This window comes from Ursus maritimus, unplaced genomic scaffold, assembly GCF_017311325.1.
Source record: "Ursus maritimus isolate PB19 unplaced genomic scaffold, ASM1731132v1 scaffold_5, whole genome shotgun sequence".
Classification (NCBI taxonomy): Eukaryota; Metazoa; Chordata; class Mammalia; order Carnivora; family Ursidae; genus Ursus; species Ursus maritimus.
Window position 1 is genome coordinate 59,940,311 of NW_024426663.1, and position 15,300 is coordinate 59,955,610.

General features: G+C 38.0%; 1 protein-coding gene across 1 annotated transcript in view; it reads left to right on the forward strand.

The window, feature by feature from the left end:
- The window catches only part of AFF4 (AF4/FMR2 family member 4), a 59,573-nt gene that overhangs the window by 37,404 nt on the left and 6,869 nt on the right, over window positions 1–15,300 (forward strand). Inside the window, exons 11-19 of the mRNA XM_008691621.2 lie at window positions 2,525–2,613; window positions 3,181–3,421; window positions 7,837–7,931; window positions 8,546–8,609; window positions 8,726–8,862; window positions 9,121–9,192; window positions 10,329–10,422; window positions 11,465–11,508; window positions 12,728–12,948. Of these exons, the coding sequence (XP_008689843.2) occupies window positions 2,525–2,613; window positions 3,181–3,421; window positions 7,837–7,931; window positions 8,546–8,609; window positions 8,726–8,862; window positions 9,121–9,192; window positions 10,329–10,422; window positions 11,465–11,508; window positions 12,728–12,948 (1,057 nt within the window). The remainder of the gene's footprint in view (window positions 1–2,524; window positions 2,614–3,180; window positions 3,422–7,836; window positions 7,932–8,545; window positions 8,610–8,725; window positions 8,863–9,120; window positions 9,193–10,328; window positions 10,423–11,464; window positions 11,509–12,727; window positions 12,949–15,300) is intronic.

Here is a 15,300-nt window from a genome sequence, read left to right on the forward strand (position 1 = left end):
GCCTTTTTTAGACCCAAGAGATGTGAAAACCCACAAATGTCTATGATTGGAGAATAAGGACATACAGTGAAAAGAGCTGAACAACTTATGTGTATAGACAGAGATTCTTTGGGGAAAAAAGCTTGATCTTTCAGCTCTATTGAGAAATTTTTAGGGGAAAGTAAATTTTAATGATTTGTACTGAAGAACAGTATGATTTCTCCTTATCGATACATATGTGTGAATATGATTGTATAAGACCAAAGAGGTGAGCAGGTGGACAGATAGGTACCAGAATGGTTGTACCAGGTGGACTGAGAGCAAAACCCCAATCCCACCTGACCTTGAGAATCTCCCATCAAAGGATAGGAAGAATAAAGCATTTTCTTAAAATGAAGCGAGCTGGGGGTCTTTCCTCTTTTTCTTGAGACCACAGTACAGTGTGCAGACAATGATGTGTATTTGGACAAACTAGAATAGTACCCTCTTTTTTTTTTTTTTTTTTTTTTTGACTCTTCAAAAATAGAAGCTATTTAAAATTTTGAATTTATAGAAAACTGAAGCTTACTACTTTCGGTGCTATAGCTAATGAGTTTCCATTATTGTAGTATAGGGAAGCTTTTTCGAATGGTAAATTTAGGGCTGCTGGCCGCTATAGAGTTACAACCTCAGATTGCTGGTCTTTGTTTGAGATTTAATTCATAGAATTCCATGAAGTAAGAGCTTATATATGACGGACTCTGCTCTTCAGAAAACTAAAGTGCTTACGGAATTAAGAATTGATCCTTTTGTGCTTGAAAAGTACTGCGTGTTCTTTGTGAGATGTTATATAACATAGAAATACAAGACTGCCCTTTCACTCTTTTCTTTTAAATTCTACAATATATATAACTTACTATAGAAAATCCCCTTCTTCTGAAAGAAGTGCACCACACCCCTCCCCTGCTCCTCATTGGCATGTTTTATTCCTCCCAAGTTTTTTATGTCAACGCGTGTAAGTCAGATTTTGATTTTATAAAATCAGAATCAAGTCCAGAAACTTGGTAATGAGTTTTGAGATTCATGGCTTTGGTAAAATTAAGTGTCAGGAACAGTTCTTGAAGATAAAGCAGATGGTACTGAGAGGAGTCTCAGCCAAGGGTAATGAAGGATGTAGATTCTTTTGTCTCATCTTTTTATGTGTCCACTTGGAATCATTTGTGTAGGGAACAGATTCTTTTGTTATGGCAGAATGTTTTGGATTCTTGGGCCCTGATAGTTAAAGCAATGGGAAAACTTGGAATCAGTCAGGAAAGTAGCTTTGGCAACTGTAGACGGGCTCACAGCTTTTGTTGCAGCAAAAAGAGTTTCTCACAATCATTAAGCTTGGCTATGAGAAAAAATATGGACAGTAACAAGTATTGGTGAAGTTGTGGAGGAGTTAGAATTTTCATACAGTGCCAGTGGGAATATTAAATGATATGTAGCCTCTTTGGAATGCAGTAATGACGGTTCTTCAGAAAGTTAAACACAGTGCTACTGTATGACCCAGCAATTCCACACCATTCCACTTAGGTATATACCCAAGAGAAATGAAAATATGTCTACACAAAGACTTACACTTAAATGTTCACACCAGCATTATTAGCCAAAAAGTGGAGACAACCCATATGGTCATTAACTGATGAATGGATAAATAAAATGTATTATAGACACACAATGGAATATATTCAGCTATATAACCACGAATGAAATCCCGATACAACCTGAAAAATATTATACTAAGTGAAGAGAACCAGACGCCAAAGGCCACAAATGTGATTTCATTTATATGGAATGTCTAGAAGAGGGGCACCCGGGTGGCTCGGTCGTTGAGTGTCTGCCTTTGGCTCAGGGCGTGATCCCAGGGTCCTGGGATCGAGCCCTGCATTGGGCTCCTCCGCTAGGAGCCTGCTTCTTCCTCTCCCACTCTCCCTGCTTGCGTTCCCTTTCTAGCTGGCTGTCTCTCTGTGTCAAATAAAGAAATAAAATCTAAAAAAAAAAAAAAAAAAAAAAAAGGAATGTCTAGAAGAGACAGATCCATAAAGACCAAATATATAGATTAGTGATTACTAGAGTCTGGGGTGGAGGCAATGAGGGGAATGCCTGCTGAAGGGTCCAGGGTGTCTTTGAGATGATGAGAATGTTCTAGAATTGTGGTAATGGTTGTACATACCTCTGTGAATATACTAAAAGTCATTGAATTGTGAACTTTTAAATAGTGGATTTTATCATATGTGAATTATATCTTAATTATAATTTCACACACACACACACCCCCGCCAAATCATTAGGGTGAAAAGATGTCACCTAAAAGACTGTAGGAAATATGTTTCAGTGTTTGGGCTCTGTTTATCTAAAATAGGAGACTTCTTCTCAGCCTTGAAATTAAGTTCACCGAACATTGTTTAAATGAATTCTTTCACTTCACATTTATCTTGCTATTTGAGGGTGACTCCTCCTGGAAACTGAAATTAGATGAATAAAAATCAAATGTAGTAGTTGCTTTTTTCTATTTTTCATCCAGAACGAAGATGATACCCGAGCCAATGACAGCAAGAAACCCAAAACAGAGGACAAGAATTCGGCAGGTCACAAGCCATCCAGCAACAGAGAGTACGTCCCCAAAACATATTATATGTGTGCTAATATGTGTATGTCATTTGCCATTGGGTACTTTCTAATGTGCTCTTAGAATATTCCTTTCAGTGAGTATATGTCATATCCATGTATACGTGTACATATACCAACTAGTGGGAGCTTTTGCTGTTAGCTAATTGCAATGGCAAGTTTTTGAGATTCAGCCTCTTCTTCCTTTCTTCTTTCTGTGGTGGAGTGGGGTTGAGTATAAACTTAACCTATATCTGGCAAAGACCAGTTTCTAACTTAGGAACTTCATATCTTCATCATTCATCTTCTCATTTATGTAACCAGTATTTATTGAATACTTGTGTGGCAGGCCAACATTTAGGCACTGTGTATACATACAGCCAGGAGGTGGAAAACTGGTAAGATGCCTGTCCTCATGAAATGTACACTCTTATTTTGTTTTATATAAATCATGTGTCCTAATACTCAAATAGGGAGAAACAAATTTGTCTTGAAAACAGAGGGAAATAGAAAAAAACCCATCACCCCATATGACTGTGTTAGAGAAATGAAGGCATTTGTTTGATTTGGCAGGTCATCTAAGCAAAGTACTGCAAAAGAAAAGGATTTGTTGCCTTCTCCCGCGGGGCCTGTTCCTTCAAAAGATCCAAAAACAGAGCATGGCTCTCGGAAGAGGACGATTAGTCAGTCGTCGTCTTTAAAGTCAAGTAATAATAGCAACAAGGAGAATAGTGGCAGCAGCAAAAACAGTTCCTCCACATCAAAGCAGAAGAAGACTGAAGGGAAGACTTCCAGTAGCTCTAAGGAGGTCAAGGTAAGGCATTGCGGGTCTGAGCCTTTTGAAAAGCAGTCTCATTGCCATAGGACTTGTCTAAGGTGACATTGTGCTTTGACGATCTTGTAAATGTCTCATTAAATTTATAGACCTGTGCATTTTTACTCTCAAAATGTCATAATCTTGATAATAAACGTATACAGTTGATCTGAGACCATGAAAGCAGTACTCACCTGGCCACATGCGTATTAATTAAGACAGAAACCTATAATTGAAAAAGTTGGTTTTGGAAGAAAGTAGTCAATTATGATCTAATTATAAATTGCTCCAGTCCTTATGATTGAGTTGTCTGTGGTTTGAAATTGGCTTTGGATTTTTTTAGAATTAGATTTTACAAGCAAGTATATTACATAAAGTGATAAAGCAACCAATTTGGCTTTGCTTCATGAAGAAGAGAAAATTGTTTACCTGGGCTAGTACCGAAACTATTCTTTGAGCATGATCATAACATAGGGGAATATTCTTCGTGTTCATGGATGGAGACACAGAGCATAGAAGCTTTTTCAAGGCTGTACTTTATTAGACTTTCACCCTCACTTTATTTACCAGGTTATTTGCATTATTTTCTAAACTCTTTTGATTGGGAGCAAACTCTGATAAAATTAAGAAAATACCTAGGTTTTTAAGAATATAATTCACTGGATTGCTGTTTGTGACTGGGTAAGCGAAAGTTTGAGAGTTGAAAAAATTGACCATTAAAAGTAGTTACTCATGCTTATTAAATGTGGCAATTTAATTAAGTCTTTAAAATTGAGGTGATTTTAATTGTGAACAACAGCTCAAATTGAGTTATACAGATGGCTTTTTCTCCAGGTGGACACCCTTCCGTAGTAGTTCAGAGAGTCCTAGCGTCCTTAAGGAACCTGAGTATCTTCTTGGCCTCCTTCACCGTCCCAGTTCTGTGTCTACCTGCTAACTGGCTCTTTCTCCATTTTCCATACTTCACCTGTAGGATTTGAGGCCTGAATGCTTATTTCTTGAAACCTCTCGCTATTCTCTCTCTCTCTCTTTTTTTTAAAGATTTATTTATTTGGGGATGTCTGGGTGGCTCAGTCGGTTAAACGTCTGTCTTCAGCTCAGGTCACGATCCCAGGGTCCTGGGATCGAGCCCCATATCAGGCTCCCTGCTCAGCGGGGAGCCTGCTTCTCCCTTTCCCTCTCCCTCTGCCTGCCATTCCCCATGCTTGCATGCTCGCTCGCTCTCTCTCTCATTTATTTATTTATTTATTTATTTATTTATTTATTTATTTATTTAAAGATTTTATTTAATTATTTTTTTATTTGACACAGAGAGAGCGTGTGTATGCCCGAGTTGGGGCAGGGGGAGAATTTCAGGCAAACTTCCCGCTGAGCACAGAGCCCGATGCAGGGCTTGATCCCACGACTCCAAGATCATGACCCAGGACGAAATCAAGAGTCAGAAGCCTAACTGAGTGACCCAGGCGCCCCCCCCCCCTTTTCAAATGTATTCTTTAAGTGAGCTCACCTGTTCATTTGGTTTGTGATCTCATAGGTAAAACTGTGTTTCTTTATTGGTTTGTCAGGTCCTTGAAAGCAGGGATTTATATCTTGTTTACAGTGTTTTCTCCATTGTTTAGCTTACTGGGTAATCAGGAAATATTTGTTGGATCAAATGTAGTTATTTGGTACTCTGTTATTGACAGATTATAAAATATAGGCCCTGATCACTTTGATTTCAAGATCTTGGGGCTTTCAACATTTGTCAAAATCGCTAATGTTAGTCTTGACAATTTCCAATTTAGGCAATTACATATGGGTTTATTAAAGAAGAATCTATAATTTAGTTGGAAAATATGCTTTTTCTTATTTTAGCTAAAGGAAAATTAGATAAAATGGAAAACCAAAATTACATATAATTTTTATTTTATGTTTTTCTCCATACTTGCTCATATTATCAAATATTTGAAATATGTTGGCATAAAGTTGTTCATTACAGTCTCTCATTATGCTTTTGATATCTGTAACATCTCTACTTATGTTCCCCTTTTGTTCTTAATATTCTCTTCCATTTCTCTTTTTACTTGATCAGTCTCATCAGAGGCTTATTTTACTTGTCTTTTCAAAAAATAGGCTGTTTTGTTGATTCTTTGTGGTTTATTTTTGTTTTCTATTTCATTAATTTATAGTCTTTCTTATTCTTTCCTTTTGCTTTGCTGTTCTTTTTACTGACTTTTAGAAACGAATATAGCTCATTAATTTTTAAATTAGTTTTTAAGCCTTTTTTCTTTCTCAAATATAAGCAGTTAGGCTCTATAATTTCCTCTAAATATTGCTTACGTACATCCTAGAAGATGTGGTGTGGGTGATTTTATCTTTGACCCAGGAGTTTATTTAACAGCATGTTAGTCAATTTCCAAACATACTGAGATTTGCTAGTTGTCTTTTTTTTTTTTTTTTTTTTTTAAGATTTTATTTATTTATTCGACAGAGACAGCCAGCGAGAGAGGGAACACAAGCAGGGGGAGTGGGAGAGGAAGAAGCAGGCTCATAGCAGAGGAGCCTGATGTGGGGCTCGATCCCATAATGCCGGGATCACACCCTGAGCCGAAGGCAGACGCTTAACCACTGTGCCACCCAGGTGCCCCTGCTAGTTGTCTTCTGATTAGTGTTTCTTCCTTAATTGCATTAGGGCTGGAAAGTAATCTGCATGGTAGCAGTCTTTTGAAATTTGTTAAGATTTGCTTTATGAGAGTATAGTATATGGTAGATTTTCATTATGTTCTGTATTTGCTAGAAAAGACTGTGTATTCTGCGTATATGTTACACAGGGAATCTGTGTAATGCAGTTAGATTAATCATGTTTTCAAACCTTCTTTATGCTGGTATTTTTGGTCACTTTGTTCTCTTGTTCATTTTTCCACAAACATACAGGATTTGTCTTTCTTCTTTTAGTTTTGCCAGTTCTTTTTTAATTGAGATATACTTGATATATAAAATATTAGTTTCAGGTGCACACCATGATTCAATATATGTATATACTGTGAAATGACCACTACAGTAATTTTAGTTAACCTCCTTCACCACACAGTGATTTTACATGTCCCATGCATATAATTTTTATATAAGAAAAGTGTGTTAATACGTAGACAGTTTTTGAATGTATTTTATTAACTTCAGTTTTCCTTCAGTAAATCTAAACTTAGGCAATCGTGTAAGTACTTACAAAACGTAGAGGGAAAGCTGGCCTACTAATGGTACATTCCATCATAATATGCAGGAAGCAATTTCAGAAACACGTGAACTTTACCATGAAGAGCATAGTATTTTCTCAAATCCCAGGGCCTTTATTTTCATTCCTTGAGGTAAGCCGTATTGTGTGGAACTGAAAAGCTGTTATCATTTAAGAAAAGAAATGGTTTATGGTTCCTTTTCAGTAGATTCTTAAGCACAAGCAGTAAAATTATATATGTTGAAACATGCATTCATAGGATAAATTCTGCCTACTTACGGTGTTTTATTGTGGAAAAATGTGGGAAGCAGTTGGGGAGGTAGGCTCACAGTCCCCACATAAAGGGCTATGTTGATAGGTAGTAGAATAAAGTTTAAGAAAGTGGCTAACCTTTTAAAATGTGACAGATCTGGATTTAAAGTCCAAATTTCAGGAATGCCACTTAAAAGCTGTTTGAAATTGGGTGAGTTACCCTCTTGACATTGCTTTTTATTCTGTCCCCAAAACAGTATACATTCTGTAGAGTTGTGGAAGGATTAATGACTGTGCTAACTACTTAGTTAACTTAGTGCCTGGTTAAGTAGTAAGCACATAGTAAGTGTTAGATCTTATTATTGCTGTTTTCATTGACCAGTAATTATCAGTAAATTTTGTCTTAAGCAGTACTCCTATTCTCACAATAGGTTTGTGTCTTTCTTATGTTTTAACTAGTGTCTAGTTCAGCGCCTGGTACATAGTAGACCTCTGCTATCAGAATGAATATCTTTGGTTATATAAAGTGGACCCATTCTGTAAAAAAGGGCTTTTACATTCTGAAATTTAAATATCTTGGGGTTTTTTGTTTTTGTTTTAAGATTTATTTATTATTTATTTGAGAGAGACAGCCAGCAAGAGAGGGAACACAAGCAGGGGGAGTGGGAGAGGGAGAAGCAGGCTCTCAGCGGAGGAGCCTGATGTGGGGCTCGATCCCATAACGCTGGGATCACGCCCTGAGCCGAAGGCAGACGCTTAACAACTGAGCCACCCAGGCTCCCCTGAAATTTAAATACCTTGTAACAAGGAAGTTAATTACTAAAGGCAGTGCAATGTTTCCTTTCTACTAGTGGCTCAAAAGATACTTTCAGATTTTAATCACCTCAGAATTTTCAACATACATACTTCTGCAACATTTTATTTTCAACATTATATATTTTTTTTTGGTCAGGAAAAGGCGCCAAATAGCTCCTCTAACTGTCCTTCATCTACACCAACTCCTGATGCTTCTAAGCCTCGGAGAACAAAGCTTGCCTTTGACGACAGGTGAGAGAAGTGGTTTTTTTTTATGCATTGGAGAAATCATTCCAGTCAGCATATAAGAAACTCATGTAAATTCCCTGTCACTGACCAGAAGAATTCATACTTGTGTTGTGCTCCGTGGAACATTCATATTTTAATTTGAAAGGCGCACTACTAGTCCAGGTATTGTTCCTTTTAACTGAACTCCATGACCCCTAGGGGATGTGAGTAATGTACCTCCAAGTAGAACCTTGACTGCTGCTGGTACCACTGTGGAACATGGGCGCTTTCTTAAATGAGAGCAGTGTTGGCTTTTTCCTCCATTTTGTTAAAAGGTTACTTCTCTTACCCACATTCCATTTATTCCAAATCTTTCAAACAACTTGGGGAAATTAGCATTTAATACTAGGGAGCTTGATTTCTATTTTCCTAAGTAGAAAATTTGCCATGAGTTGGCCAACACAATTTATGCTCTTAACCCAATAAAAACATTTGTCAAAAAACCTGGAACTGAATGTTTTGTAATGGGTCATTTTCTTTACTTGAGGACATGAAAACTGAGGGATTCTAGAGACTGAAATGAACAAGTAATATCTTATGAAAATAATTACTATTTACTATAAAAATTTACATTGCAGAAATTATTCAGCAGACCATTATTTACAAGAAGCGAAAAAGCTAAAGCACAATGCCGATGCATTGGTATGTAAACATTCTCACATTTATTTATTTAATCAAATTAACTTAAGTTTTCATTTATTGTTTGTTTCCATAGTACCTCAGTGTATCTCTCATTACCTTTATTCTCCTTTCTTCAGTCTGATAGGTTTGAGAAAGCTGTATACTATCTTGATGCTGTGGTATCTTTCATTGAATGTGGGAATGCGTTAGAGAAAAATGCTCAGGAATCCAAATCCCCATTCCCTATGTATTCCGAGACAGTGGAGCTCATCAAGTAAGTGGGAAAACTCGGCTGCCACATCATTGGCATGATTACTTCTTTGGTTCATGTAGGAAGGGGCCGATAGGCTGTATACAGTAAAGCTGTGGAGAATCGTAATCCTTCATTGTGCTGGGATGAGAACTAGATACTTCGGGGGGGTATTTTTGCCTTGGTTTAGGTGGGGTTCTAATGTTCTGAGGACTAAGGAAGCCCTAAGATCAAGATGAAGTAGCGTGTTTTGTGTCATTTGCTTGTTGCTGTAACTCACAGATACACGATGAAGCTAAAGAACTACTTGGCCCCTGATGCTACAGCTGCAGATAAGAGGCTCACGGTACTTTGGTAAGTGTTGTGTTCCAGCCTCTGCTAGATGACAGGCTGTTCCCTAAGAAATTATGCTGTTCCTGCCCTTCTGAAAGCTATCCCTGAATCGACCTTTCATAACCCAGGCATAAAAGTAGAAAATAAGTCAAAATTCCTACTAAAAGATTTTTAGTTGTTGTCTGTCTCTGATCCATTGCGCTCTTGGCAAAAGCCTTGGTAGAGTAGGACTGACTGTAGAACTCCCCATTTCTCACATGGTCCCTTTTCCAGGCTCTTTCGGCATCCTCTCTCCTTATTCACATATCCTATACCTTTCCTTAGGGAGCAAATGTTAGCTTATTCAGAATAAAGATTGTGGCTTGTTGGCTTGGTCCCAGGGAGCTATTATTAGATTGTTTGTTAGAAGTATTTACTTTACCTGGCACTGGCTTTAACAAATAGGAATGTAGCTGTGGATAAACTGACAATGGTCTTTTTTGTCATGGAATCTAGTATCTAGTGTGAAGAGACCCAAGTTAATCAAATCATCACACAAGTATATGAATTCAGTACTTTGAAAGAAAAGTATAATAACTGTAAGAGAGTAGAGTGTAGAGACACCTGGCCTTCAGATAGAGGGACTACGTGCAAAGGCTGGGTGGTGGAAAGAAACTGGGAACTGTCAAGGAACTAAAGGAACTATAGGGAAGACCAGGGAGAAGTGAAAGTGACTGAAGAGGTAGGCAGTGGCGACCATGTAAGGCTTTTGTCAGCTATAGTAAGGCTCCCATGTGTTTGCCTCAGAGTTGTACTATGCATAGTTGAGTTTCCTAGTTTTTGTTGTTGGATTTTAGATACTTATAATTTGATCTAGAGATTCTGCTCCTCAGTGATTTCTTTGAATGCATATGTTATAATGACATGTTGGTGTCTTGTGAGTGAGGTTTATGGTCAACAAATATAAGACTAGTCCTAAGTCTCTTCCCCTCCTTTGGGGGTGTACCATAATCAGAACACATCTTCCAGTTTTGCCTGAGGGTGAGTGTCGTTGACCTTACGCCATGGTCTGTTCACATGAGCCGGTCCTGTACTCTTGCACAATACCAAAGTTGTCTGTGCGGGTGTGGCCAGAGTCTGCTGTGCTGGTAAATAAGCTGTCCTTTTCTGTTGGCCAGCCTGCGATGCCAGTCTTTGCTGTACCTGAGGCTGTTTAAACTGAAGAAAGAAAATGCTCTGAAGTACTCAAAGACATTGACGGAGCACCTGAAGGTAAGTGTAGAAAAGAGGAAGGTCCCTGTCCTAGGAGACAAGATTTGTCCTCTCCTGCCCCAGCCCCACAAGTGCCTCTTCCTGTTTTGCCTGCCACAGCAAGTGGGGAGCCTACTGTTGCTGAACTTTTAAATAGGTTTGAAATTTCTTGGAAAGTTTTTAAATGTACATGTATCTGATTGTAGAATCTGTGTATCCACATACAGTAGCTCTTACGAATATTTCAGTAGATGTAGCCTCTTTCTATCAGGAGACCTAGTTTCTACTTCGCAGATGGCCCTGTGTTTTCACTACCACCCTCCCCTAGACTGTTAAATTAGTTTCCTGAAATGTCTATGTTTTTCCCTCACACCACCACATAAATCTCCTTAAAATCCTGCCCTGGTTCTGAGTTCGAACCCTTCAGTAGCGTACTGTCGCTTGCCAGGTCAAGTCTAAGCTTCTTACCCTGACCTCAAGTCATCGAGGTCTCTTTCTCTTGTTCCTTACCTAAACCTCTGCTCCAGGGAAAGCGTATGGGTCACATCCGTTCACAGCCTTCATACATAGTATGACTCACCACTTGTCTTTCTGAGCATTCTTCATTCTTCGTCCTTCCATTTAAGTCTTCCAGACCTCGGGGCGCCTGGGTGGCGCAGTCGTTAAGCATCTGCCTTTGGCTCAGGGTGTGATCCCAGAGTCCTGAGATCAAGCCCCACATCAGGCTTCTCCGCTGGGAGCCTGCTTCTTCCTCTCGCACTTCCCCTGCTTGTGTTCCCTCTCTCGCTGGCTGTCTCTCTCTCTGTCAAATAAATAAATAAAATCTTTAAAAAAAAAAATTAAAAATTAAAAAAAAAAAGTCTTCCAGAACTCCCAGCTGACCTAAATAGGGTCTTTGTATTGCACATTTCCACACACACATACTCTCTCACTCCTGTGTTTCTATTTTAGGTTCTTAAATGTGTAAAGCTTCTTGAGGAGTGGGTCTGGTCCTGTGTGCTTTTGAATATAGTACTTCAGAAGTAGTGTTTTTAAAATTACGTATATTTTATTTTTTCCACAGAATTCTTACAATAATTCTCAAGCACCATCACCTGGCTTGGGAAGGTAGGTAAATTTTATTCTATAAAATATTTTTTATGACAAAATGATTTATTTTTGTGTATAAGCAGAATGGGTAGGGTCCAACTTCCAGAAATGGAAAGATGACCATTTAAGGAAAAAAAATTAAAACCATCTCTAATAAAGTATTTTTTAAAGTTTTCATTTTTTCTCTTTATTTTTTACTAAGTTGAAAATATAATGAACACAGTCTTAGAAGGAGTAGACAGAGGAATTTCACCTGTAGAAATCTGAGTTTTTTGACAGCACCTCAGTTCTTCTCACAGTTTAATTTGTACAGCTAGTTGGGTTTTTATCAGTGAGCTTATCTTTATTTTACTCAAGTCTTGGCACTTCGAGAAATTAATAACAGGGGCATGATTGTAGTTTCTCCTCCATCCACATCACCCCCCAGAGGGAGGAAAATTACCCTGACAGCTTTTGTTCGTAATTTTTTCTGTTCTGTTATTATTTTTATGTTAATTGACTTTCTTTGCCCTTGTGTGTTTTCGTAACCAAATTTATAGTGCTGAAAGTGAAGATAAAAAAATATTCATAACAAATCACTTGTCTCTCCAACTTTTCATTTTCCTTTTTTTTAATGGTCTTGGGCACTTCCACAAATTTTAATACTCCTGAAATGAACCTCTCAGATTTCAACATGTGTGTCCTAAGAAATATTTAATTGACAGGAAGCTTGAAATAATTGCAGTTGATTGAAAAAGCTATTCCTTTTTGTCAGCTTTGAATAACTGGGTTAAACTAGGAAAGTTCCAGAAATAATGGAGTTCAAAATAAGACAGTCGTATCTACTACCACAACAATCTTGGTTAAATTGCAAATTCCTCCCAACTTTCTGCAAAACAACTTGAAAAGTACCTAATTACCTGCCAGAATAGATGGAAAGTGTGTCGAGCTGGGAGTGAGGTGACCTACCTTCTAAGCCTTTGAACTGCTGCTGTCAAGGTGTGTGACTTCCTCACTTCTTTGCTGTCTTTTGTTCTTTTACCATTCATTAAAACAAAGAGTCCAGATACGAGGATTCATCGTGGGCTTTAGTGAGCTAAGTACTTAGAAGAAATTGTACTTTTCAGGGAACTCTTCTAGTTTAAAAAAAAAACCTTTAAATTTTAAAAGCCTTCATGGATGAAGAGCCAGTAGAACATTGGTTTCATCACGTTCACCATATTCATATGAATAAGATTCCTGTTTCTCTCTTGTGTAGCAAAGCTGTTGGGATGCCTTCCCCTGTTTCTCCAAAGCTGTCGCCAGGCAATTCAGGAAATTACTCTTCTGGGGCCAGTAGTGCTACAGCAAGTGGTTCTTCGGTGACCATTCCACAGAGGATCCACCAGATGGCAGCCAGCTATGTTCAAGTTACATCCAACTTCCTCTATGCCACGGAAATTTGGGACCAAGCTGAGCAGCTTTCCAAAGAGCAAAAAGGTATGAAGGTCTCTGGAGAAACTTTGAAGGATGAAATTGTTAAAAGAGCTTTTATGATCTAGTTAAATAAGTGTCTGATCTGCATTTAGTTTATTATGTAATCTAGAGTTGATAGTAAAGAGTTTCCTAATCACCATTGCTTACCAGTCATACTGAATGTACTGAGTTTGGTCAAAGTTACCTTTCACTGTACCAGTGACACACACTATACTAACAATAGCTTTTGCTCTAGGACATATGTGCCTTTGTTCTGACACACTAAATACAGCTCCAATTATAAAAGTAATAAAATACATGTTCTATTTCAGGATGATTAACAGTAAATTTGGCTTAGGCATAGGATTACATGCAGACATCTTGTACATATGAGATGTTTGATAGATAAGAAATCACATTCAGGGGCACCTGGCTGGCTCAGTTGGAGGAGCGTGTGACTCTTGGTCTTGGGGTCATGAGTTTAAGCCCCATGTTGGGTGTAGAGAGTACTAAAAAAAAATAAAACCTTAAAAAAAAAAAAACACATTCATGCTGGATTTTTAGGTGAATTGGAAAACTTGTGTGATAAAGGAGATCACAAAATAAATAAATCAGTTTCTAGCGTTCTTCAGTATTAGGTTATTTGAAGTTTTGTACCTTAAGTTTGTTATCTCCCAAACTAAGAACATTGATAATTATAAAGTATTTAAAGATCCCAGGGAAGAATCACTATATTGTACACCTGAAATAAATATAATGCTATATGTTAACTATACTGGATTTTATTTTATTTATCTTTTTAAAGAACGTGCACGCACGCGAAGCAGTGCAGGAAGGGGAGAGGGGGGAGAGAGAGAATTCCAGTGCAGAGCCCGAAGCATGGCTCAAACTCATGACCCTGAGATCATGACCTGAGCCGAAATCAAGAGTCGGACACTTGACTGACTGAGCCACCTGGGCGCCCCAACTATACCGGATTTTAAATTAAAAACTAAGTAAATAAAGGACCCTGGGGAAAAGTACTATGTAAATACCATCTTATTTCCATAGTTGTTATTAGCAAATGTGTGTGTGTGGCAGCTATTCAGGTAGCCTCTTTGTAGAGAAAGACTACACTAGTCAATCAAGTGTCCTTTTCTCACAGAGCGTATTTAAATATTTGTAATATAGGGGCACCTGGGTGGCACAGTGGTTAAGCGTCTGCCTTCGGCTCAGGGCGTGATCCCGGCATTATGGGATCGAGCCCCACGTCAGGCTCCTCCACTATGAGCCTGCTTCTTCCTCTCCCACTCCCCCTGCTTGTGTTCCCTCTCTCCCTGGCTGTCTCTCTCTCTCTGTCAAATAAATAAAATCTTAAAAATAAATAAATAAATAAATAAATATTTGTAATATAAACAGGTAATCAGATGAAGATGAAAGATTCCTATCCCTAAAGAAGGATAATGGTGGGAGAAAGGTAGAATAGGAACCCCAACATCTAACATAAAATAGTGTTTCTGACAACCCAGTTCTTTCCTAAAATTTGAAATATTGTCATTATTGCTCAGGAAAGATTACAAAGCAGAAATTCTTATTAAATCACTCCTGCTTTACTTTCTATTTTTCTTCCTGATGCCGGTTTTCTAGCCTTGTTTTTCCTTTTTAAAATTTTCTTTCTCCTTCCATTTTTACTTTTTTGTGTGGGACTTTTCAAATGTTGACTAAAGGAAAGATAATGGCATAATGACCCCTGTGCACCTTTCATTCAACTAGCAACACAACATTTTCCTACTCTTGTTTCATATCTCTCTCTCTGAATCAGACTTTTCTTTCCCCTCCTGAGTATTTAAAGCATTTCCCCTGAACATACTTAGGTGTATGCATCCTTCAGTGACAAAGATTTTTCAGGAACATGATTGTCATGCCTTTAACACAGCCGCAAAAATTAACAGTAATTCCTTTCTATTACCTAATACCTCGTCTATCATCCAGTTTTCCTGTTGTTGCAAACATGCCTCTTTTTTTCTCTTCACTCTTTGTTTTTAACAGGATCCAAACATTCCTTCATCCGTGTCCCAAGTCTGTATCCTTCTTCCAGTTTTTGGTGTTTTGGGGGGTGGGGCACTGTGCCATTTATGTTGAGGAAATGAGTCTTTTGATGGATTTGATTGATTCCTTCCTCTTGGTATCATTTAGCTTGCTCCTCTGCCCCCCTTATTTCCTTCAAATACTGATAGTTACATTTTGAGACTTGATTAGATTCACGTTCATTATTTTAAATAATGTTTCATAGGTGGTGCTCTAGATTTCCTATTATATGATGTTATTGAGGCATTTAATTAATGATTCTCTCTTATTCAGTGATATATGGATTTGACCATTGATAACAATTCAGGT